General features: G+C 39.8%; 1 protein-coding gene and 1 long non-coding RNA gene across 11 annotated transcripts in view; one reads left to right on the forward strand and one right to left on the reverse strand.

Moving 5' to 3' along the window:
- The window catches only part of LOC135114197 (uncharacterized), a 226,004-nt gene extending 203,590 nt beyond the window's left edge, over positions 1 to 22,414 (forward strand). Inside the window, exon 5 of one of the 2 annotated variants that reach the window (XR_010275434.1) lies at positions 21,699 to 22,414. This is a non-coding gene — a long non-coding RNA (uncharacterized LOC135114197). Of the gene's footprint in view, positions 1 to 12,197; positions 12,327 to 21,698 lie in introns of those variants that run through there. The other variant, XR_010275432.1, reaches the window with a different exon arrangement.
- LOC135114196 (calmodulin-binding transcription activator 1-like) overlaps positions 1 to 27,500 on the reverse strand; it is a 182,597-nt gene that overhangs the window by 28,633 nt on the left and 126,464 nt on the right. For 6 of the 9 annotated variants that reach the window (XM_064029939.1, XM_064029936.1, XM_064029944.1 and 3 more), the window contains 8 exons: positions 22,665 to 22,732; positions 17,007 to 17,142; positions 12,239 to 12,310; positions 11,565 to 11,706; positions 11,026 to 11,072; positions 6,905 to 6,943; positions 3,183 to 3,488; positions 2,144 to 2,239 (listed from right to left, as the gene is read on the reverse strand). In XM_064029939.1, the coding sequence (XP_063886009.1) occupies positions 2,144 to 2,239; positions 3,183 to 3,488; positions 6,905 to 6,943; positions 11,026 to 11,072; positions 11,565 to 11,706; positions 12,239 to 12,310; positions 17,007 to 17,142; positions 22,665 to 22,732 (906 nt within the window). The remainder of the gene's footprint in view (positions 1 to 2,143; positions 2,240 to 3,182; positions 3,489 to 6,904; positions 6,944 to 11,025; positions 11,073 to 11,564; positions 11,707 to 12,238; positions 12,311 to 17,006; positions 17,143 to 22,664; positions 22,733 to 27,500) is intronic. The other 3 variants (XM_064029937.1, XM_064029945.1, XM_064029941.1) reach the window with 2 other exon arrangements.

Genomic DNA, 27,500 nt, shown 5'->3' on the forward strand with positions numbered 1-27,500 from the left:
AGGCAACTAAAATAACTACTACAGTACAAGGAGTTGTTATTATTAAGGTGAACAGAATCCCAGTTAGGCAATACATACTGCGTGTTATTTCTGAGAAGTAAAGAAGTTTCTAAAAACTGTGAAAAAAGTTTGTAAAAATGAAATAAGCATCTCATACTTTTCAATGCTAAGAATTATGAAAGAGAAAAATCAAAAGCATTATGCAATAATAGTAGGAATTCAGTTTCATGATTTCAAAAAGGCTTCTAATTTATTAAAAAATAAATAAATAAATAAAAAATCGGGCATTACAAATTGCAGTGATGTTAGAGTTAAACAGAAGAAGCAAATCAGACACTCTAATGCAGAAAAACAAGTTTTGTTCGCAGTGTGGCAATATACCAACACACTGGCCACTCTATCTGAGTCACCTAGACAAAAAAAAGTATCTTGGTTAGATATGTGATATATTAAGCATATAATTTCACCTACATTTTTGTTAAATTGAGACCAATTTAAGTAATAATATGGTTAACATGTGATAAACATTATATATCTCCAGTTCCTAATCTGACAAACAGTTTTCCATTTGTAACAAATTTGACATGAATGGTGCATCACTGATAATGTATTAATACTGTTCTAACCTCTCATCACCATATCTATAAGAAATAATTGAAAGAGATACTAAACATAAGATTAATATATGAATATTGTAAAAAAATCTGTAATTTTCAAATGTTATTAAAGAAAATGTAGCTCATTAACAAATCCAAATTCATCTGTATATCCTGCTTGGTAATCTTTTAAAAGAATTATATTTTACAGCCATTCCTCCAGTTCACTTGTTGAGGATTATAATGAGTACTCCATTTTTCATTAATTTACTGCATAAGTTTGACTTAAAGCCCTTTTTCCCTTCCTAATAAACTGGTATGTAATCTTCTTGAGCAAATTCCAGGCTGGGTTTCAGTCTATTATTATCATTCATATATCAAGACTAAATAAAATTATTTTTTCATTTCAGCATTCAGAAATCATAAATTATGAAATAACTTTTACCAGAGATGTTTTCTTTCTTGCACAAAAAGGGACAAGAAGTAAAGCAGCCAGTGTTCGTGTCAAGCTTTCCTCTTTATGATACTAAAAATTAGCGAATTGAGAGAGAGAGAGAGAGAGAGAGAGAGAGAGAGAGAGAGAGAGAGAGAGAGAGAGAGAGAGAGAGAGAGAGAGAGAGAGAGAGAGAGAGAGAGAGAGAGAGAGAGAGAGAGAGCACTTCCTTTGGGATTTTAGTGTAAGTATTCACATCAAGCAAGGTTTACCCTAAATATTAACAGAAATTTTCCTATTACTGGTGCTTAATTTTGCTCAAACCAATACATGTTGTTAATTAATGCACTGCTAGGCTGCTCTGGTTTTAATTAAGAGTCAATCAGAATAAATATCACATAGTGGAGGCAAAGTTATTGTGTGTGGTAAACACATGCAAATTTTTTGTAGCTTTGACTTGCTTAGGACTAATTTGCACAATCAGTATTTGTACGTACAATAGAGAATATCAATAGTGAGAACCGATTATATTATATGCCCTGGAGCTTATGGATGCATGTACATATTAAATAGTACAATTTTTATATATTCACCTGTATGCCTATGTGTATACCTTTATAGATACCTATATACATATTATTAAAAAAAAAAATCCCTTTTTTTGCATTACTTTTATTACCTTTCAATGTAAGATCAGCTGTGATATAAATGTGTCCTGCATGTTCTGCATCTTTATTCAGCTTTTAGCTATTAATAGATGGGAAACTTAACTTTTTAATGAACCCATAACCAGCCAGCCAAGAAGTTACCCAACCTCTAACTCTGTCTCCATTCCTGCTTGTGTATCACTGGAATAACAGCCAGCTTAAGATGTCAATCTATAGTAATAGTTAAACCCATCACTTCCTCACAATTCCAAAACACATTAACCTATGGCAGTTATTTTCTCCCCCAATGTGCATGTGTATGTATTTTTGGCAGGAGCCAGTTTTATCAGCAAAGTGTTGTGAATGGACAGAAGATATAGTGATGTGGAAGGGTGATAAAATCAGCTAAAAATTACCAGAAATGCCCTTTTCCATAAGCACATCACTTAGTGAAAACTTGTCATTACCGTAAGTTTTTGGTGGAGTCTAGCGGAAAGGAGAGCCTGTTGATACTGGCTTCTGGTGTTTGTTTGAATTTTGCTATGCATAAAGTTGTGGATATGCTGAAAAGTGACATTACAAAATTATGAAAAGTTCCAAACAAAAGCAACTAGTACAAATGCAGATATCTTTAAGCTCATCACTGGATCAAAGCCAATCAATGCATATTTGGCGAGAAGTGCCTATGCTACTTGCGTAATGTGGCTTTTGAGCATCTGGCAGTAGTGTGCTCTACATTGCAGTGAAATATATAGGAAAAGTTGAATAAATAAATAATAAATAAATATATAGATACAAGGTGAATGCACTTTATATAGCAACAACCAGAAATGCCTGCATCCAGAGGGCCATTATTCACAATGGCACAGGTATATTATTGTGTAGATGTAGTGTGGGCATGTGTGGTGATTCAAGTTAGGGTTTTGTGATATCATACAATAGGGAACCCAAGGCATCAGGGATGAATCTACTGTACTTTCAAAATAACAGGTAGAAGTTGATAATAAACGATATGCTGTATATAAATACAAGTGTGTGAAAGCTATCACCATTTACTTGCTATTATTCTTTCAAACATGTCATGTAATTTCATAGAAAATTATCAAAGGAAACTGTTTACAACTGCCTCAAGATTCCTCCAACACTGATCAATGAAGTGAGTGCAAATGTTTTTCTATTCCCTGCATGTCGTAAAATCCAACTAAAGAGAGCAACAGTGGAAGGCTGGGAAGCATTATTCTTCCCATCAATAACTAAGGAGGCTGGAGCAACTTTAGTAACCCAGTTTTGACTTCTGTATGTATTTTGTCTTCCTTTTTTTTCTTTTTAATTCTTTCTTGGATGCCATTTTGCACATGCACGAGAGGGTGAGACATATGAACAAATTCCTTCCAAAATCTATGCTTTACATAATTAACAGTAATTAAAATGTCAAAATCCATAACTTATTTCATCAGTAAGGAAATTTTTCAAGATTGTAGTATAGGATAAGGCTGGAGGACTTACCTGGTTTGTGTCACTGTCTGAGGGTGCTGGCATGGCCACCAGTGTCTGGCGGGATGAAGTGACAGTGTTGGGTCCCTCATGGTGGTGGTGGTGGTGATGGTGGTGGTGGTGGTGGGGCAGCTTGGCCACACTCAGACGCCGGAGTGGATGTAGAGTACACTGTTTGCTGTGTTCAGCTCCAACACTTGCACCACAGCCGCACTCAACACCACTCTTGTTTGCCACAGCCGCTGCTGCTGCCGCTGCTCGTGCCACGCGCTGCTTCTCCATGAGCTGGGCCACAATGGCCTCCACTGTCTCAGCTGTCTGTGAGCCAAATGAGAGATCACTACAAGGTAACATCAAGATACAGAGGACTTTAATTTTTCTGACTTTATCATGTCATTTAAGTTTTTTTTTTGTCTAGTATCTTATTTTTTTATTGATGTAAATACTGGATAACTTCCAAGAACTGTAATTCATTATTTCATAATACTGATTTACTACATGTATGGCATTCCACAGTGTACCATAAATGGAATAATATTTACATCAAGATCTGACTTTAATAGAAAAATATGTATCAACACTAATTACAGGCAGATGTCATATGTAGAGACATCAAATAACTATCAATAATAAATCTAACAATACTTGTATATTCTGAAGATCATTGCGAGATAATGTTTATGACTTTTCAGAAAGTAAATAATAAAGGCAAAATAGTAGTAGTAGTAGTAGTAGTAATACATTATATTATTATTATTATTATTATTATTATTATTATTATTATTATTATTAACAATAATAATATTATCAATATAATAATAATAATAATAACATAACAGTAATGAAGATTTATAAAAAAATAAATAATAATAATAATAATAATAATAATAATAATAATAATAATAATAACCAATATAAGACAGTAAAATTAATTATAATAATAATATAAAACAGTAAAATTAATTATAATAATAATATAAAACACTAATATAAATGATGATAATAATAATAATATTAATAAAGAATAATAGTGATAATCACAGCAAAAAACTAACAAAAAAACATGCCATGTGTCACTAAGTGAGAGTAAATGAACAAAAGGGAAATTGAAAATTACTGAGGAATAAGCTTGTCAGCATACCAGAAAATCTTTGTGGAGAGAAATTTTAAACTTTTCCAGCAGACTGAGTGCTTTGTTTATACTGAACAAGAGAGAGAGAGAGAGAGAGAGAGAGAGAGAGAGAGAGAGAGAGAGAGAGAGAGAGAGAGAGAGAGAGAGAGAGAGAGAGAGAGAGAGAGAGAGAGAGAGAGAGAGAGAGAGAGAGAGAGAGAGAGAGAATGTACAATGTGATTATATATATACATTACAATTAGTATGTAAAACTAAATTAAATGTAAACTAATAATAGTAATAATATAAATACACTCGTACAATGCAGGGGCAATAAAGTAAAGCAACATGAGGGGACATGTTCGGTGTTGGCCACAAAGCTAACCCTCCACTAATCCCGCACTGATGCACAAGGCACCACTAGCAGCTGGAATGTGAGGGGAGGTGAGCTCAAGGGTCATCAGGAGTTGTGGTGGTGGGTCCAGTGAACACTGTTATATTTTGGGAGGTAAGCATGGAGGGAGACATCTCATCTCAGCTATATGACTGGATGTTTGTATACATAATGGTCTCTAAAAAATCTAATCAAAATGAATACATGATTCTTCATAACAATCTATGTAACATTAACTTGCATGTCAAGGCACACTAATTAGATACCTACATTTTATTTTAATATTTTACTTTTATCAAAACTGCAAAAAATAACTACACTGTAAGAGCAAGTGTTCCAAAGAATGACTTCTGCCTGCAGTAAGGAAATATATTGTAAGACATTACAGTTATAGATAATGTTAGAGGCACAACTCAATTAAGGGCTTCCATCATGCAACATTCATGCAGGTATCATGATGTCTTACCTTCATAACTAGGTCAGAAATATATACTATAAGGATCTACTGTAAAGTCCTGCCTGCTGATATCCCACTTTCCACTTTTCTGGTTGTAGTTATTATGACATGAGGTCTGCACAACAGTATGCACAATAACATCATTTTAAAATAAATCATGTGATGATGTTTATGAACTAATAACTTATGTGGTGAGCAAAACAAGGAAATAAAATGTTTTCAGGTGTGATGTAAATAGAATGCAATGCATTCAGTATCTACCCAAAAATCCTTCAACAAAGCTTTAAATGTGTGCTGAAAAGACATGTTCAAATATAATAATTCCTCAAATAATTGTTTTCTATCCTATAAAATATATTTGAGCCACACTATACTGGACTTTTATAAAACTGCTGATCTGCATTAGAATCAAGAATGCTAACAAAATATTATGTATGTAATAAGTTCAGTCATCTATGTATGTATACTGCCTTTCTAGCCCACTCCACAGCTGGGAATAGTCAGCTTTGTGATGGCAACAAAGCATGCAGCTGGGCAGACCTCTCCAGTAAACAAGAATTGTACAAAGTGTACAATGGTTTTATTTGATGTTTTACAAAGAGCTTTGGTGGAAATCAACTGAGAGTACTTTTAGTATGTACACACTATACTAACTTCTTCCACTGCATTGAGAAGGAACATTCTGAATAATAAAAAAAATAATGTTGATGGGTATGAAGCTGAGAACAATATACTAGAGCTAAAAAAAAATTGCTCAAGAAATTAATGATGTCTAGGAAAGGTAATTAGTTCTAGTACTGGGACCAAGAGATAGCAATTCATGCAAGGTTGGAGTACAAATAAAATGTTGCTAATTACAATAACAAAATGTGGGTCAATTCCATCTGTATAACTGCCCAAAAGCCTTAGAAAAATATAAGAACTGGTGACCCAAATTTATTCAGGCAAATTTTGAATTCAGCTACTTTATATATATATATATATATATATATATATATATATATATATATATATATATATATATATATATATATATATATATATATATATATATATATATATATATATATATATATATATATATATTATGAAAATCAATCTTTAAACACAGGTGAGAAGCAAGTCATGCAACCATTATTTACAATGGCAATATTTTCTTGGCTATGTCCAATTTCTGAATATGTACATAAGAAAGTTACAATAAATCACACGAAAACACCTGAACATAGATGCATCCAACTGTTGCATCACACCACTTTACACTATCTCAACTATTTGCAGTACATATTTGCCTTCACACAACTTCAGTAAAACTTACTTTTCAGATTAACTTTAAATGATTGAGACACTATGCTGTGTAATATATACTATGTAAAATAGCACAGCACATGATAGCATGAGAACTTGAGAGAAGTCTGAAAAAACATGTCACATCCACTTAGTTATAACATCACTTTATTCAAATTTTTTTTTTACTTAACTATCTTTTTCCATCATACATCACTTAGATGTTGACTCACTTAATCAACAAATGTTATAATTTATTCAACCTTGTGTTTATAGATGACAGCAAATCATAAAGAAGTGAACAAAAATTAATGTGATAATAGCAGGTTCCAAATTTAGGGGGAGGTGCAAGAGCCATAATGCTGGCTGAAATTCTCCTCGAGTCAAAAGTAGAGATGTTATGATTCAAAACTCACAAGCTGAGGATTGCTATGAAAAATGAGGAAAAAAATAAACAAGAGGATATGGCTGCAGAAGGGACTAACCTTGCTGATCTGGCTGTACACTCGGCCTCCACATGAAGGCTAAAGGAACACAGAAACACTCAACACTGATACAGGGGCCTCCGAGCACACTCAAGGGGGAGATTGAGGGGTGCTACAACTCTTTCAGGATGTTAGTTGGTCATTGACATGCATCTAGTATACTGCATATAGTTACACAGTGATATGCAAAAGATAGCAGAGGGAGGGAAAAAAAATATTACAAGGGGGACTCTAATGCATAAAATGAGTGACTGTAAAAATTATCCCCCTTGATTTTGCTGTACTCCATGAGCACTACTACAAAGTACAATACAGACTAATTATATATGGCGGAAGTACCTAGTATGTGTAGGCAGAATATGGTGAGTAATGCACAACTAGACATTGAAAAGGTATTATAAGTACATACCCTATATAAAACACTGCATGTATGGAATGGAAGGGATGGACAATTAGGGATAGATATAATGCTAACATGTCTTTTTGGGGGGCAATATTTTGGAGGATGTATAACTGCAATATTTGAGCTGATTAAATTTTGAATATAATATGGTGTGAATTTTCTGCCTACTAGGACAGGAAGGCTCAATCACCCGTCAAGGGTATCACTGGATCCAATACTTCAATACATATCTTTAATGCACTTGTCCAATGATGTAAGACTTTTAAAGCATGGTGTGCATATCATTTAATTAAATTTTAAATATAAGAAAAACTTAAGAATCCAGAGTTTCAAAGTCTGGTTTGTTTCTATATTCATGAACACAGTCAGCACTAGTTTATGTATTTATGATATACGTGATCAAATGTGTGATACTGTCCTCCAGTTTTTGATGCCAAAGCTGTAATGGCCAAACATGGGTTGAGCCATGTGAAGGCCATGGAGGAAACTGAATTAGGTGATACTATTTCATCAAAAAACTGATGAATTAAGGAAAACATGATCTGAAACTAGAGGAATATTCACTCAAAATCTGAAACTAGCACAGTATTACTAAACTGTTCTTTTTATATAGGTATATGAGGTGGCTCACAACATTCAAGTTTATTACAAATAGTATATCAAAGGTACAATCCATCCCTTCCATCCACACCTGTACTATAAGTCTGGAGCCTACTCCACATACAGTACAAAGCTTTCACACAAATACTGGTCAAGGCTTTCCATTTAGCAAGACTAATTATAAACATTAAGAAATGAGCAAAATAGTGCCAGTTTCTGCCTGCTTACAAAATTACTTTTTTGCTATGTTTTATAAAAAAAAATAAAATATATATATATATATATATATATATATATATATATATATATATATATATATATATATATATATATATATATATATATATATATATATATATATATATATATATATATATATATATATATATATATATATATATATATATATATATATAAGAAATAAATGCATACCATAATTTGTGAAGATAGTGAAAAGCAATCCATAAACAATGCTGCTCCAAAATCAGAGATAAATATATTTAAGAAGCCTTGAACAGCACAGCTGATGATAATGCAAAGTTATAATAAAACAGCCCTGAGTCAGCTTTGCTGAACAGAATGAATAGCCTCACTCTATCAGGAACAGCTCATGAACAGCCCTGAGTCTGTCTGGAATAGCATGGAAACAGCTTTGAATCTCGGTAGCACAAAAGAAGACCAGCCACATTTGCATGGCGTGGTGAACAAGCCCAATATTTAGCACATCAAAATGATCAGCGTTATCATATTTTTAGTACAGCAGGTTAAATGCCTTGTGTCTGCATTGCACACAAAACAATGCAGTGCCCAACATCTGTATTGCACATAAAGTCAACAGCCCAGAGCATGTTTAGCATAACACATCACCCCTCAGCTACCTGAAAGAGAACCTACACACTGCTTGGCCACTACCACATGAAGAGCTGTAGAATGACTGGCATTAAAATAGTGTTAGTGCACAGGGTTCTAACTATGCCCAGGTGACAAGGCATAAGAAAACTCAATATAGTGCTGCCTGCCACGGCACACTTCCCTGAACTTTAATTCATTACGTACCTAGTCAAAACTATGTAACTAAAACACAAGTCCCTAAAATAATGTACGTCTTAATGCCTTTGCACACAGGGCAGATTTCCAGCAATAACTTAGGATTAGATCTATTATACAAGGGTAGCCACATATAGGGCCTGGTGGCTCCTTGCATGTTATATTATCATACAAAGGAAGAATCGGCTGGGAACAGTGTGAGGCGCATAACACTAACTTAAATTGCGGAAGCCTCAGGCAAGGCAGGCAAACTTATCCATATCTACATAAAAACAGCAAACATTTCCCTGGCCTTAAATATAGCTTTTATTTTCAGTTTATCAAGTTCATAAAGGGGAGTGAGTGATAAGAATAAGCATGTCATTACCATCGTTATCATTTGTTATTTAAGAGGGTCTATGATCAAGGGCAACAAAAAAGGCTGAAGTACACAGGCCAGCTGAAGGTGTCAGTCCCCAGTGTACACGAGAGTGGGAGACAAAGGAGCTGATGTTTCGAATTACTGGGAATGACACAGCTGCACGGGTTCTAATGGCGAGGTGGACCTGCATGAACCTGCCATGTACTGAGTAACAATGCCAGTTACCTCATATTGATACTGTATACATCATGAACAAACTAACCAGTGGCCAAACGAATCTTCACTTTGCACCTATGTATAGATTCAACAAAGTATCAAAAGGAATCGTAAAAATTTTACCTAAATGACACGGTTGACTCTCCATGGCTCATGATGCACCATATGTTTATACAGTAAAATCCCTCTTATCCGGCATCAACGGGACTGCTGACATGCCGGATACTTGAATAGAAGTGAAATTATGTCCACAATCACCACCCTACACTCACGCATCTTACCATAACAAAGATCAGCTGATCTGATCAGCTGCTTAAGTGTAAGCACAACACGCTTCCTCTTTTCTACAACTTTAGGCATGATGAAGGCGTCAGGCGATAAACAGTGCACATGCGGGACTGAGTCACTGAGTAAACACAGTGCAGTGGGCCGCGGGTGGCGCGAAGCAGTGCGCTCTGGTGGCGAGGGGTCAAAGTATGCCTCGCGTGGGAACTTTAATCGATTTTATGAGTACACATTGATTTTTTTATTGATTTTAAGGCTTGGGGAAAAATGTGCCGGATACTCGAATGCCGGATGAGAGGGATTTTACTGTATCAGGTTTGTATCTGGTAAATTTAAAAGCCCATGTGGCTGGCGCACGAGCAGCCCAGTCAGCTGATTACTGCCACAGGATTGTAGAATTATATACAATCTTTGTGATTTGTTATCAGCAATGGTAAATACAATTTTACATTTTTAGTGAATTATCTATCAATATGAAGGAAGAAAATTCAGAAGAGCAGTTAATGTCCTTCCCATGGCATGATTGATGAGCCTATCTACTAATGAAATTGTCATGGGGAAAAGTTTAATTCCCCCCCTTTAATGTAATCCATTCATAATAATAATAATAATAATAAAGTCACAAAATAAGCCACTTATCCATTTTTTCTAACATGTCAGAACGGTACACACTCGAAATCTAAAACAAGTAAGATTATAAAAGCGACAACCTAAACTGATACCTTTAAAATATCAAAGAAAAAAAAAACTATTCCATTAAAATTTTCAGCCTCTAATGTTTCGCAATCTGCATGAAAACAAGCAACACAGGCCCGCCATTAGCACAGACAGCCCATTAGATCAGTTAGTAATGACGCAGTCACGCAGGGAGCACTGACTTCCGAGGCTCACCTGTCCTGCCACTCTCACCTGCGTGCCAACATTCAGGGCAGCATGCCATTTACCTTCTCAATAAAACAAAACATTCATACAACAGTCCTCACCGAATTCATCAAAACAAAGACTGGATAAAAATAAAAAATCCTGAAGAGATAAGCTGCTCAAAAGAAAAACTCGTAGGCGGTAAAATTGTCCTGCTCCTATGCACACACACACACTCCTATTCTGACTACTGCGTGATACCTGGGCCGCCCATGGAACCCTAACACACACACACACACACACACACACACACACACACACACACACACACACACACACAATATTTACCGATATCTCAAGTTCGTTGTTGAGGTCCGGCTCATCCTCGCTGAAGACTGCGGAAGCCAGGTAGAAGTAGCTTAGTGACACACCCAAACACCATTTATTTGTTTAGCGTGAAAATCTAATAATCTATGAAACTTAGGACTTGACAAGCATTTGTAAATTACAAGTAATTATTAATAGAATGAGAGAAAAAAAAAGTCACGCTTCTAAACTACGATCTAGCTCAGTGAAGGTGATAAGTTGCTGACAGACAAATGTCATTAATCAAACTCATGTAAATTAAGTGACGTGACAGTTTTAGAACCAGATTGATGAGACACAAAACTTGAGAAATAATGTGTGGAGGCAGCGTCCCACCCTGGCCGCCGCTGCCACTGTTCCCGCGGCTACGTTTGCACCCACAACGCGGGCCAGGCCGCAGAGAACACGGCTGTGAGCAACTGGCGTGAGGCGCTGCATCCATAATTATAACTCAGCTGTATTGATGACGTACAGAGTTATGTGACAATTATTACTGACTAGCAGGTAGCGGTGGCACTTACACATTGGCTTGAGCTGACTGATCAACTCTTCTTTGGTCCACTCCTTCTTATCGGCCCAAAGAGATATGCTGGACGCCATCACCAGTTTGTTGTCGTCAGGGTAGGGCACGTTGAGGTAGTGCACTAACACGATGTCAGGGTTCTGCAGTGGAAGATACAATATTTTCAGACTTTGTAGCTTAAGTTCACAGGAGCCTGCAGTTCCTTTATATACGTAAGTCCTTCAGCTATCCTATATACACATCTTACTTTGGATTAGTGTATCTTACCACAAAAAACTTCGTGAGGGCCAACAGGTATGTAGTTTTCGTTTTTCCTTTATGTCCTTCATAAATCAATAATAATAATAATAGCATGTTTAGATAACTATAGCATATAAAAGCTCAATTTTTTTTTTTCATAGGTAGCATTTGAGGTTAAAAAATATAGCAATAATACTACTAAAATAAAATAATAATAATAATAATAATAATAATAATAATAATAATAATATACCATCAACCTCCTAATGATAATGTTTAGGCCACTCTTTCAGCAGGAAAAAAAAAAAAAAAAATATCGTGAAATGAAAACGTCCGTGTTTAATGTAGTGAGGACAAGTATTAATCCTCATCTCTCAATTACACTCGACAGCCGTGACACGCTCCGGAGCAGATGATTGAGGACACACTTGCCTGCAGCAGCCAGTAGCAGCGGCGGTGGAAGGTGGGCAGGATGGCGGAGTGCACGTAACAGCCATAAATGCACTGAAAGGAAGAAGGGAACATAAGGTTACCGTCAAACGAACTACTTTTCTTTCTAATTGTACACGTATGTTAAATGGTGAAAAAAAAAGAAAATTCTAAAAAAGAGATGTTTTGTTGATCTGGTATCATTCTCTCTCTCTCTCTCTCTCTCTCTCTCTCTCTCTCTCTCTCTCTCTCTCTCTCTCTCTCTCTCTCTCTCTCTCTCTCTCTCTCTCTCTCTCACAACACTTTCCGCCAGCCAGTCCCTGCTCCCTCCCCCGTCCCCTCCTCCCTCCACCCACCTCCTTTATCCTACTCTCAGGTAAATGGTGGCCGTTCACATCGATTCGGTTTTGCTCAATTAAAACTCGATTATACTGCTGACGATGGAAGTTGCCGACACCGAAAATGGAGATGTGATTATAACGCGCGGATAACTTGCCCCCGTCGCTCCTGCGGCCACTAACCCACCCCACCCCCTCGACCTGCCCCCGCCACAGACAAGAACACTTGCCCACCGACGCTCCTAACCTGCCTGCAGTTACGCACTTTCTACCTCACTTTTACCGCACTTACCATTCCCCTCCGCGCGTCACCAGGCGGAAAATACACCAAAAACATATTTTTCCCATACTTCACCAGTACAGGGTTTGTGCAGTCGCGGTAATGGAGTGACGGCGGGGAAGGTGGCAGCGGCAGAGGCCCCGGGAAGCCATCCGTCACGCCCCGGCCACTGTGTTGTGAATTAGTGCAGGAAATAACTCATGGGATCCGACCCACTAAACGTGAGTTACGAGCTCATTACAGGAACACCACTTATAACACGATTATCAGGAAGTGGTGCGCGCAGACCTGACGAAGTGAGTGGTGGTGGTAGTGCTGGTAGTGGTGGTGGTGGTAGTGGCGGCGGCGGCGGCGGCGGCGACGATGGGGGGAAGGGAGGGGGAGGGTTGTGAGCTGTCCTGCTGCTGAAGAGTGAGCCTTCCTGTATTAAGCTGCATGCGTTTTCGTCTTGAAGGTGAGGGAGGCTTTACTTGGGCGATTGCAAGTTGTTCTTCCCGTTGAGAGAGAGAGAGAGAGAGAGAGAGAGAGAGAGAGAGAGAGAGAGAGAGAGAGAGAGAGAGAGAGAGACCTTTTCCCTGAGTGTGGTAAGGTATAGGAGGGCCAAAGGTAAAACATAAGAGTTTAGGCAATTCCTTCCCGATTCTATATAAACTAAGCAGCGCATGATCAGTCAACACGAGATCAGAAGACATATACATACGAGACCACTATGTTTCATTCCAGTCACCTGCCGGCAATCATTAAACTAGTACACACAAACTCACATTCGCTTTTTATTTATCATTATAATTTTCGTCCATATCTGTCTTCACTAAATGTTGATCGTATTTTGATCTGGTCACGCCGGTAGAGGATGAAATTAATTCACTACGGGGTCTCTAGGAATAATTGGAGAGGTAAAACACTATATAGCTGCCCTGTTCATCACACAAAATAATTTACATCCGTGTGTACAGAGCGGCTTAACACTTCCAGGACGTTCAGGGTTGGTTTTTGGATGGCAAGAACTCAATAGCCGGAACAATATCAAACACCTAATGACTGAACACGTTAATAATTCTTTGCGTTATGACTTAACCTATTTTTCTCACATTTTTCATCTTGAAAAAAAGTAAATAAATAAAAATAAATCCATGCAAAGGAACAAAAGTAATCGCGGCATAATAATAATAATAATAATAATAATAATAATAATAATAATAATAATAATAATAATAATAATAATAATATTGTATAATTCATGTCAAGGTTAGACTAGACGTAAACTGTTAATAATACTGTGTTCATAAACTGTCAAATACAAGTAATTAATTATTTTTTATGGTGTGCAAAATTACCTTGCAAATACAGGGCGAAGTTACATTCATTAATTACACCCAGTCAGTAATTATGTACACCCATTTCCAAATATTCCCTTATCCTACTAACACGTGAAAATTCAGTAACACCAGAGAGAGAGAGAGAGAGAGAGAGAGAGAGAGAGAGAGAGAGAGAGAGAGAGAGAGAGAGAGAGAGAGAGAGAGAGAGAGAGAGAGAGAGAGAGAGCGCACTACCGGGAAATAACAAAAGCTAAATTAACGAAACCTAGATTACATACATATTTTTCAGTCATTAAATTATATACCGGAAGTCATTATATACCATCATACTTCTAAAACCAATATCTAATAGTCGTCCTTTGTATATGCCGGGAAATACAGAGACTGATTAACACCATAGGCCGTTGAATTACAAGATGAATTACCTGATACGGATCTTTGTTTTTTTTTTCTCTTCTCCCTTTCATCTTATAATGATTGTACACGCCATGAATTGCCCTTCTGTGTGAGTGGGGAGTACTTAGACATGCACCCTTCATGCCTTCTTCCAGTGTGTGTGTGTGTGTGTGTGTGTGTGTGTAGGGATGTAGAGGTGAAGGGGGACATATTTCTCCTCTCATAGGCTTAAAATGTAAACCTACTCCCTCCTTTTTCCTTTCCATATGACAATTTCGACATCAACGCCCATCAGTCAATCAGTCAATCCATCTCTATTAAGCTCCGGCAAGTTATTTATAGAAGCGGTCGTTAATCTGTACTGCACCCGTAAAAAAGGTTGGGGGGAAAAAAAAAAGGAAAAAGGTACTGGTTGGCGTAATAAATCCACCATTAGCGCCGTTATGATGCCATTGCTCGGGGCCAACTGATGCGGCAGCGTTATTGCAGGCCCGCCATTAATACCGCGCCATAATCACATGCAAAATTACCGCTCATCGTAAGCACATTCATCTTGCAGCAACAGGGGAAAAGCGGCGGACTGGCACATCACCTCTCTCTCTCTCTCTCTCTCTCTCTCTCTCTCTCTCTCTCTCTCTCTCTCTCTCTCTCTCTCTCTCTCTCTCTCTCTCTCTCTCTCTCTCTCTCTCTCTCTCGCGAGGGTAAGCGAGAGGAATTCGGGCCGTGCTGATTGGATGGGGGAGGACGAGCGAGTCAAACAGAGAATTGTAAGCTGAATGCTGATTGGCTGAAATACAGATACTGAAAAAATACTCGACAAACACTTCATCTCCCTGAAGAAGGCAACTCGCGAAATTATCTACTATTGGATTGATTCTTGACGCGCGGATAACTCTATCTCACTGCACTGTCACTGTTTCATTGGTATCATGTGGTCTGTATGATTTTTCTTCCGTGTTATACATATAATTATACTAAGAAAGTCCCTAATTAATCGTTTCATTAGTATTACATTTTATTTCACTGTATTTCACATGTAACGTTACAGCCCACTGCACTATCACTGTCTTATCAATACCATGTCTCTTTTTTGGAATGATTATTATTATTAATTTTTTTTTTTTTACTCCAGATTCTAAATCCATATGTGTAACTGTAGTAAAAAAATTCCTCCATATGTGTAACTGTAGTAAAAAAATTCCTTTCTTCCTTTCGGTACCAAAACATTGACTTCACTAAGTATCTGATGTAACGTTGTAGCTCACTGCACTAAGACTGTTTTAACGGCACCATGTAGTCTATATGATATTTTTTTTCTTCCACTTTCTAAATATATACGTGTTATTGTACTGAGAAAATTCCCCATTACAGACCTTTTCACTACCATACGATCGCTTTCATTATATTCTGGATACTATATGAGGATTTTATCAGGTTAAAGATGATACTTTTCGCGATCAACGGGTTATACTCGTAATTCATCTAGTCACACACCCAACATAAGTTTACAGCATTTATTCTATTATGACAGAATGACCGGTAATCTGGTGAGGTTTGGGAGCTGTCTATGCGTCATTTGAAGGTTTTATCAAGTTATGGATGATACATTTCAATATCGATGGGTTATAAATCACTTGGTTATTCACCCAGCACAATTATATCTTACATGCTCTATAATGAGTGGTTTGGTGATGTTTGGAAGCTGCCTGTAGTACTGAATAGGCCAACAATTTGAATATTGTAGCCATAGGTTTTATTATTTATTTATTTTTTCATACATTTCAATTATGTCGGTAATGTATATTGATTTGAGTGATACTGATAAAGGTGTGTTCGTATTTCAACAACAACAAAAAAAAAAGTTTGGTAAAAAAATATAAGATTACATACGTGTGTCATTCTTGAATCAATAGTTTAAGACTTGAAATATGCCTAAAGATGGTATATAGAGAGGATTAATAAAATCATAGAGTTAATTTTGTTTAACTTCCTTGATTATATATTGGAACTTGTCCTCATAAATCTTAATAATTACATACATTATAAAAAATCCAACCCAATTAAGCCATAAAAAAAGCATCCCTATAATTATTCCTTTAAGTCTCTCTCTCTCTCTCTCTCTCTCTCTCTCTCTCTCTCTCTCTCTCTCTCTCTCTCTCTCTCTCTCTCTCTCTCTCTCTCTCTCTCTCTCTCTTGTCTCATAAAGGTAAGGAATCCGTAATTAATGCCGTACACGACGCGTTAATAATGAGATAAAAAGAGAAAAGGAAAGAAAAAAATGAGGGTACGAAAAAAATGAGGCAAAATGGAAATATCGACCGTGACTCCGAGGCAATTAAGGAAGAGAGAAGGTGAGAGAAAGGTGACCTCTGTTTTAGGCACAAAAATGACGCCCTTCGCCACTCACCTCTCACCCTCCACTCTCACCCTGCACTCACCTCGATACCCTGGACCTTCAGCTTCATGTGGTCCTCCCGTGTGGTCTTCCCGTCCTTCCTCTTCTTCCAGCAGTAGCCGTCCCTTCGGTAGCGAACCTTCTTCCTGGAGTACAGCAGCATGGAACCACTCTTGGGCCTGGAAAGGGAGTGGGAAGCGTTAAAAATATGTTGGTGTTGATTCATACATTTCTTAAAGGGAGTCAGAAATGTAGTAGTAGATTTCTTAACTCTTTGAATGCCACTTGGTACACATTTCCCTAATTACCAATCACTCAGACATCTTTACTTGTTCTACAGCCGCATCCAATCTTTAAACTGGGTAGAAACTGCAAAATCAATTTTTTTTCACCCATAACTTTCAATGCAGATGCTTATAAAGATATCATACATTGCACATGGTGGTGATAATTGTCTCCTACCAAAGTGAAAGGGTTAAAGGGGGAGTTACAAATGTGGTTTTGGCTCGTGGATCTCTTAGGGGGAACTCAGAAATGTGTCGGTGTTGCCTCGTGGGCTTCTTAGCAATTCTGGTACTTCATGTGGAATTTCCGCCACTCCAGATACTTTTGGGTGGGTATTGTTAAGACAGGATTGGTTAGCTTAGGTTAGGTTAGGTTAGGTTAGGTTAGGAATTAGGTTGTCTTACGCTGGGTTTGCTTACGTTCGGTTAAGTTGAACTGGGCTGGGTTAGGTTACGCTGGGTTTGGTTAGGTTAGGTTAGGTTTGGTTAGGTTAGGAAGGTTTAGGTAAATTTGCTAGACCAATTAATTCGTAAGCCATTCCAAAAATAGCCAGAACTGTTTATTTTCATGTGATCCCTTACTTCTTATTGCTTGGTTTCTTCTACTGGCCTTATTCTTCCCAAACACACACACACACACACACACACACACACACACACACACACACACACACACACACACACACACACACACACTGCCTTCTTGCCTGGCAATGAGTAGCACTTGAGCAACGCCAATCAAGCTCCCTATTATTACCTGGGGTTCTTCACTGCCTCTCACGCGACATCCATCACACGCACACGCACACACACACACACACACACACACACACACACACACACACACACACAAACAGTTACCAACATGATCACTACATAGTTTTCTTGCAATCTGACTGAAAATATGTTTGAATATGATCCGTGATAAAATTATAAACTCGCACTGTGGAAAAACATAACGTGCTCTCTCTCTCTCTCTCTGTGTGTGTGTGTGTGTGTGTGTGTGTGTGTGTGTGTATAGCTCGCCCGCCTGATGGCCACAGGAAGCTGGGCAAACTTTTCGCCTAACGCAACACTGGTCTGGCTTTTAAAGGAGGAGGAGGAAGAGGAGGAGGAGAACAAGAAAAACAAAAAGAAAAAGAACAAGATGAATAAGAAGAACAAGATGAATATGAGGAACAAAAACAAGAACAAGAACAGGAGAAAGAAAAGGAAGAATCAGAAAAATAAATAAAGAAATAAAAATATAGGAAAAGGAAAGAAAAAAAGACCTAATGGATGAGAGAGAGAGAGAGAGAGAGAGAGAGAGAGAGAGAGAGAGAGAGAGAGAGAGAGAGAGAGAGAGAGAGAGAGAGAGAGAGAGAGAGCCCTGGTGATTTACTAGTATACAAGCGAGCAGCAGCATGTAGGCAAAGTGACATGTTGAAATTAATGTTCTGGACCTTTGCTTCATACATTATGATGTGCACCTATTTACACAGTGACGGCCGCGTTGATTCATCACCCCTTGTACATCACTCGAATCAAAACTATTTATCTCAAATTTACGATCGCGTTTAGAGGCGCACTTACTCTTGTTGTTGTTAGTGGAGGAGGTGTTTGTTGTTGTTGTTGTCTCTATGCGTGTATTTCTAGCTAGTGAGAATGGATGGAAGTGTTATTTGACTTCGGATTTCTGGACTTAATATTGTAGTGTGTGTGTGTGTGTGTGTGTGTGTGTGTGTGTGTGTGTGTGTGTGTGTGTGTGTGTGTGTGTGTGTGTGTGTGTGTGTGTGTGTGTGTGTGTGTGTGTGTGTGTGTGTGTGTGTGTGTGTGTGTGTGCCATACATGTGTTTTGCAGTGGTCTACAAAGGATATGGGATAACAAAGAAAGGCTTAACAATAGAGGAAACAGGCGGGGCGCGGCGTCAGGTGGCGTGTTACCACATCTAACGGTAGCGGATACACAGAATTTCAATTTTATATATCGAGCTGTGAAAAAAGAAAAAAAAAAAACTAATGGTTACATACTGATTGAGTTTCTATGAATATTATGACGGGAAGCTAAAATAAAGTATAAATTAATGTACCTATAGAAAATACATATATTTCATACAATAAATCATACGCAGTTACAGTCCCATGAGCAAATATCAGTTATGAAATTAGGTGCAACTATAACACCCACAGCTGATACCCTCTCTACCATCAGGCCTGGCTTTATATGTATGTTTTATCTTCTCTGCTTCTTTTCTTTTCATCATCTCTCTTCACGGTCACCTAGAGTCAAATTAATCTCTATTCCTGCCTCGTGTGTTGCAGTTGTTCGAGGATATCCTTCCGTTATTGCGTTTATAGAGGACACGTTTCATATTGAGGACGTGAGGAGCTCCACTTGTCGTGCTCACAGACTGTTCCTCTAGTTCTCAGATCCGCGCCTTCCTGTCTTGATGTCTTTTGGGAACAGATTTTTCATGAGGCATTAATAGGTGATACTGGAGCAATTTTTACTAGTCAACTGTAATTTTGTTGCTGTAATACTGACACTCTGTCTTGTCCTGAGCTGAAGCACGACGCTTGGTGCATCGTTTGAAGTGATGAGACGATTCTATATTAATTCAGTAAGTATATTGTATATACGTGCCGGGCGGTAGTATTACATAAGTTTACATGGCATTTACTGGAACTCTTGCGCAATCATGACAAAACAGCTTTTGTATTTCATTTTATGTTCGGCTCAGAACTGTACCGTGGAAAACTCATGCTCGTCAAAATGCTGCAACGAAAAATACGACTATAAAATATACCAGTGAAATAACCATTACCTTGCAAATTAGGTAGATGATTTTTAAAAGTTACATCCAATTCGTTTGCTGTCATCCTGAAAGGTCCCACTTCAATAAATTATTACAACTCATTTTCCGGACTACAAATTACCGCTATGACAACATTTAATATTATTTTGTTATTGTGCGAGGATTCGGTGCTCGTCTGCTTCTCCTTGGCTTTCACGTCTGTGTTCACGTATTCGCCTTCCGTCCCAGCTGTAGGAGTTACCTTCCCCTCGTGCTACCCGAGGCGCTCCTTAACCATCAAACTTGGCGAGGGAAGATGATCAGATGAGTTGGTGTCAGAATTCGAGTTGAAGCTTGTGTGTGAGTTGGTGAAATGGCAGACAGATAACGATATTCGCTGCCCTAGCCGCGCACGCCGAGGTTTCCCAGTGTAAGGATATTTTTAAAGGTGGAAACGCTTTCCTTACCATTCAAGGCTAAAAGATAAAGCGTTGTGCGTATGTTCCATTTCCGTCCACGGCCGAGCTCTGCGGGTGAATAACACTCCTAAGAGTTTAATCAATCTCAGTGGATCCCGAAAATGTGTATCTCAGTTCGCTTTAAACATGCATCGGAGTTCACTTAACACTGTAAACTGCTCGCCAGCTTTGCCTCAACTTTGCTCACATCGTCCGAATACAACCAATGCTCCACGCAATGACTGGAGCTGTGCAGCATGGGCATGAGGGTTAGAGTGCCTGAACACCTTTACTTCATCCCCCGTGAGTAAAACCCGGTGAAATACTTCTACTACACAAACAATAAATCAATAATAAAAGATATAGGAAACGAGTGAACGCCGAGGACTTGCAGCTCGTGACGCGGGAACGAATAAAGTGAAATCCTCGACACATCGGTAAAACTGTCAGCACGCCAACGAGCGACGCATCGCCCGCACCCCACCCACCCCACCCTCATCCCGGCACCCCCGACGCCAGCACCTGCCACTGGACGCTTCAGACAAGGTGAGGATGGGGGAGTAATACCACCCACTACCTCCCCTCTCTCCCCTATCCTCTATCCTCCCAAAGCACGCACACGGCCGAGCAGGAACGAAGTAGAATTGTTTCTGCCGTCTCGCGAGCGTCGTCCGTCCACGGGTAATCCAGCCCCGCCTTGACGCACCAATCAAGGCTGGAGGGCCGCCAAGGCAATATCACTCTGCTTACACAAAAGCTTCCCGGGTTGCCAATTACACACACTGTTTGCGTCAGGCGGAGTATTGCTGCCTCCTGTCCTTCCTGTGCCAATTCATACAAAGTCGCGCCCAAATGACAACACGCGGCGGCGACGGCGGATTCTGCTACTGGCTGGTGCATGAGTGGGTGTGGGTGGGCAGTGGTGGTGGTGGGGGGAGGGTGGATGGGTAATGGTGGTGGTGGTCCCGTGCATTGTCCAAAGGTACTCAATGAAAACACACACACACACACACACACACACACACACACACACACACACACAGAGAGAAGAAGGAAAAAACAATGTAAAAATTTTCTTTACAACCAAGCAGACGGAACATTGTGCGTAGTTTCTTTCCACACACACACACACACACACACACACACACACACACACACACACACACACACACACCATGTTGACAAATGCTAACGAGGACCAAGTTTTCTTTGCCAACAGGAACTTTGAGACTGTGGGCGGCCTCCTCTTAGCAGTTACCCACAATGCCCGCCCGCCAGACAGCACCACCACCACCACCACCACCACCAGCAGCCGGTGGTAATATGAACAAGAGTAATTTTTGCACCAAGCTCTCCGGCACATCACAACAAGAGCACCAGGACGTACTAAGCGACACCAGCCCGGCCATTCCGTGCACCAAGCCACAGTAATGCAATGTACATATGTGAGGTCCTTGTAAATATATAGATACACAATTCATGACATGCCTGTACGTGACGTGAAAGGAAAGAGTTTGGAAGGAATGAAAAAAATGGCTGGCGAACGAGAGACGCATGACGGAATACAATTTTGGTTATGTAAGAGTGGGCCAGTGAGTGACTGTTGATATTATTACTATTGTTGTTGTTATTATCATTATTATCATTTTCTTGTTATTATTATTTTTCTTATCATTATTATTTTCATCGTAAATATTATTATCATTATCATTGCATTATTACTGTCATATTTACCACGATGAATACTGTTGCCGTTATTTCTTCTATATTACTACTACTATTACTACTAACCACTACTACTACTACTACTACTACTACTACTACTACCACTACTACTATAAACAATATATTGTCTTATTATCCTTTAGGTGGTGATAATGACTATTTCAGTACCATAAAAAAATTAATAATAATAATAACAATATATCAACATCAAGAATAACAACAATAATATTTCACACACACACACACACACACACACACACACACACACACACACACACACACACACACACACACACACACACACAGAGCTATCTACCATACTTGACACGTACAAACACACACAAACTAGATCAGAGTTACATACCGTAATGATGAAGAGGAGGAGGAGGAGGAGGAGGAGGAGGAGGAGGAGGAGGAGGAGGAGGAGGAGGAGGAAAGGCTGGTAGGGAAGAACACTCACCTAATCTTGACCTCTTTGGAAAGCCAGTCAGTGTGTCTGTCGAAGCTGATGAGCAGTGAAGCAATTTCCTGATGGGGAAGGAAAGAGCTTGGTTAGTTAGGAATTCTGTGTGTGGGGAAAATTATTTATAAGTACAACCTTTATATGATATTTCTGGCTTACTCTTGTTTTGTATGGGACTTTTACTTTTGTTTGGTGCATGAACGTTACTTAACGAGCACACACACACACACACACACACGCAAAACACGATTTCATTTTGTGGGGTGATTTTTCTAAGTTCAACAGCCTTTAATATTTTCTGACTTACTGTGTTTTGTACAAGATTTATTTTTGTCTAGTGCATGAATGTTACTTACTGATAAAGAATAAATAAAACAGGATTTTTTTTTTCTTTTTGTGGATGCGTGGCGGGACGGAAGTCACTTTCATAAGAATAATAGTCTTACATAATAATTCTGGCTCACACTGTTTTGTATATGATTTACTTTCGTCTAGTGCATGAACGTTACTTAACACTAAAGAAAAAAAAATAGGGGGAGGGGGAGTGATATCTCTAACTTCAGCAGCCTTTAATATTTCCGACTTATTCTATTTTGTATATAATTTACTTTTGTCTAGTGCAAGAACGATCTCTAATACTAAAGAAAGAACAACATGATTTTTTTTTTTGTGTGTGTGTGTGGGGGAGAGATGATGGTATCTCTAAGTTCAGCAACCTTTAGTATTTCTGACTTACTCTATCTTATATGTAATTTACTTTCGTCTAGTTCATGAACACAACTCGACACTAATGAGAAAAACATCACAAGATTTTTTTTTCCCATGCCCGCGTTATGTGGTATCATTAAGTATCACATTGTATAATTACTCTGATATACTTCACTCTCTCTATTCACTCATATCGTGGAGGTGAACATTACGTTACATCAAAAAAGAGAAGCACAATATTCTCTTTACGTGCGGGTGACGGCGTGCATAAATATAAACTCCCAAGTGGAATACGATGGCGGACTGAAAGCACACTCAAGAAACTTCGGTGACAAATGAGTTAAACAAGTGACAAACTTTTAACGTTAACTGATTTCATTAAGCACATTAAAACAAAGCATTACAACAGTTCACAGCCAGACAGGAGAGCAGGAGCCTTGCAATGAGTCAAACACCACTCCGTTCACTTACAAAATTTCTCCATTACAAGAACATTTCCAGGAACGTCTTTCAACGCTAACAACAACTTCACCACATTAGATTCTGATTTGATTATCGAACTGTAATTTCCTTCTGTAAAACTACATTAGTATTTCGGAGCAAAAACTTACTTCCTAAACAACGCAGGAGTTGGGCCGTGTTCCTCCTCCCGGACTGAGTAACAGCAGCAGGCAGCCAATGAGAGCACGGGGTAAACTCTTCCAACCGACCAATCAGGGAAGGAGATTCAAAGGGTGGCGCGGAAGGGGACCTCGAAGTGAATCTCCTTCCATTACTGCCTGATGATATTCTGCTGCCAGGATTTTACAGTCGTTGGCTCGGGTTCCCCTCACCTTCATGTTATTAACTCCACCGCCCTCTGCTCCTCTCCCCGCCAGCCTCTGCAGCATGGCGGGGGGTTCGGGACAACACTGCTCTCACTACTTGCCTGACTCGAGACTTCCCTGTTTAAAAGGCATTGTTCACTCAAGTACACAATGCCGCCGCCGCTCCTCCTCCTCCTCTTCCTCCTCCTCAATTACCCTTCGGCGTAATACACAAAGCGGTTGAATGGGCCAAGGAGCGTTTATAGGCTTATATTAAAATTTCTGCGCCTTGAATGTGTTCGCGCACGCCAATTAGGTTAGGGAACAGAAGACTACGCATTTTTCCCTGCGTACTGTTGAAAATGTAATGTTTTGTTCCGCGAGTGAGTGGAATCTTTGCTGGTATGAAAGGAAACGTACTTTTGTCTGTTGGATATTAAAATGACTTCTAATTCTTCCTTAATGTATGTATGTTTATGGACGTATAGGAATAAAAATGCTAATTGTTATGATATTTTCTTATGCTCGTGTACTAAAGCGGGGATAAAGCTCTAGGCGCAAGACATACTCGTTGACAGAGCTAACAACAAATTCCTAGTCGCTATGCTAGAGGAAGTGGTCGTGGGTAGATTAATAAAAGAACCACGGCGAGTGACTTTTACAGATGGTGTGTGGTGTCGCGGATCGAAGCGACGTGCGTGAAAGCCATCCCCGATTCCTTCCACCAGCACCTTTAATGCTACTGCCATCAACACGCATTTCTGCACCACCTCACCTTCCCGACTCCTCATAAAGTACAGCTGTCTACTCACAAACGTGTATATTGCTTGAGACTATGAATGAATTTATCTTTCAATATTTACGATGACAAATTCTCAAATTCTAATTCAAAAGTCTATAGCATATCTTTAGAAATCCCTCGGAAACCTTTGAAAATTTCTCCCGAGTCCAAAGAAGCTTCAGTAACCATTTTCTAGCCTCGAGGCAAAAAGAAAAAAAAGTAAGAAAATTCCCCATTCCCCAGGGCTTGGAAAAAAATCTCCGCCGATCTCCCCACTCAAGCCTTGCTCTCCAGCTTCCCCAGGGACCCTCACAGCGCTTCCTGAAGCTCTAAAACCCTCGCTGCCCGCTAGCATCCCCGGCAGGTTACTCATTAAGACTCCATTTCGCACCCGGGTTGGCTCTGCTTCCCTTCCTCCAGCTCCCCCTCACCAGCCAGCCAACCAGCCAGCCAACCAGCCAGCCAGCCAGCAGCAGCGCCCCGTACCTCCATGCCAGTTAAATAAAAATTACCACCAATAACGTTCTAACTTTTGCTAACTCCTCACTCCGGAGCCGCACTGCTCCCTCGTTAGTGCGAAGCGATGATGGTGAAGATTATGGGAGGGAAGAAAAAAATAATAATGATAGCAATGGTGTGTGTGTGTGTGTGTGTGTGTGTGTGTGTGTGTGTGTGTGTGTGTGTGTGTGTGTGTGTGTGTGTGTGTGTGTGTGTGTGTGTGTGTGTGTTCTTTATAATTCTTGAGCTCACAGCTACTTCAGTTCCTTCTTTAAATCATGATTATATGATTTTTTTTTCGTTATTCTTGCTTGCACTTATCAATAAATGCAAACATAAAATAAACGAAAGAAGGTCTGGAATGGAAGGGAAGAAAAATGAAAGAAGGAAGAGGAGAGGAGCCTGCTGAGAACGAGGGACCAGAAGAGGTCAAGAAGCAGAATCAAGCGGCGGGCCCAAGGGAGGCAGGGCCAGGGAGGGCCCCTGGGGAGGCAGGGCGGGGCAGGGGCTTAAGACCGAAATCAGGGGCGACGTGGGGAGGGCGCTGAAGGGGACAAACTCCAAGGGGCCACCTCGCTGAGCCTCTCCGATAACACATCTCCCTCGCTTTTGTCTCTGGCTGGTAATATAATTATTTTGACCGCGGAGCCTCCAGCCACAGCTGATAACGACCCGGGCGAGACCTGCTGGGAGGGTCGTCCATGTCCCTGGCAGGCACACAGCAGGGAAGGAGACAACATCTCCGATATACACTTCCTCCTCCTCCTCCTCCTCCTCCTCCTCCTCCTCCTCCTCCTCCTCCTGTTGGCGAGGGCGGTATATTCAGTATTTTCCCACTTTGGGTGACTGTTGGAAAGTGTAGGAGTTTTTGTTACTATTTCCAGAGGCAGCCAGTGTTAAGAGACGTAAACTACTGAGAAAAAAAAAAAAAAAGAATGCCAACAAAAGGGTGCTTTGCAACTCCGCATGGCTGACGCTCACTCGCTAGTTTAAAGTTCCAAGCGTGCCAACCGTCCTGGGGGATCCGTGGGGCGCGAGGCTGGGGTTCAGGGGAGCAGATGTTGCAGATCAGGGAGTCAAGAGATTACAGGGCCAGGACTCAAGAGCAGAGGGAAGGACGTCCGCAGATTAAGGGATCAGGAGTGAGGAGGAGCAAAGGTCATAAGATCGAGAGTCAAGCCAAGAGGTCCGGGAGTGTGTGTTGGCCACGAAGGGTCACGGGTTCTGCTGGAATTCTCGTCAGGGTTAAACTTTTGCCACAACTTGGATAGACTGCGTAAAGCGAGTCCTTGTGTCCTTGTGTCCTTGTGACCAAAGGATCCCGCACTCCCCCATGCCGGTCCCTGTCTCCTGTGTCCTCCTGCAACACCCATCAGCATGAATTTACGTTTATAAGTTGTTATGGAACACTTTCAAGTTTATCTTGTTTGCGATTATCAAACAGGAGGGAAGCGAACTCAACAGGAGTGCTTTGTTTTGCGTTGTTTAATCTCAACGACAGCTGCACCGGGAGAGGAAGGGAACCTGCAGCTTTAAGTTAATTCCGAACTCCGGGTGACTACAGCATCTGGGCAGAGGCGGTCGTGCGCTGGCTACCTCTCTTCCCCACTCTCACCCACAAGCCAGGCGCCGCAAGCTGCCTCACCCGATCACCAGGGAGGTTTGTGGTGGAGGAAGTTGGTGTGGTTCATGAGTAGAGGACCAGAGGAGCGCCCCCTCACTCACCCCTCTGTCGTGTGTAAGCCCTCCCACCACATCAATGCAGACCAGCGCCAATGGTCTCCACACTCACGCCGACACTCAATTCCACACTTCTAAATTTACACTTGCATAGTCGATAACTGCATAAGTCTTAGTCTCTCTCTCTCTCTCTCTCTCTCTCTCTCTCTCTCTCTCTCTCTCTCTCTCTCTCTCTCTCTCTCTCTCTCTCTCAGAAACAGACAGAAAAACCGACAGAGACAGACAGACAAACGGGTATCTTATAACCACTTAATATTCACTTATCAACAGAAAAATCGTCATTCGAATATATATATATAT

The sequence above is a fragment of the Scylla paramamosain genome, chromosome 27 (genome assembly GCF_035594125.1).
Source record: "Scylla paramamosain isolate STU-SP2022 chromosome 27, ASM3559412v1, whole genome shotgun sequence".
Lineage (NCBI taxonomy): Eukaryota > Metazoa > Arthropoda > Malacostraca > Decapoda > Portunidae > Scylla > Scylla paramamosain.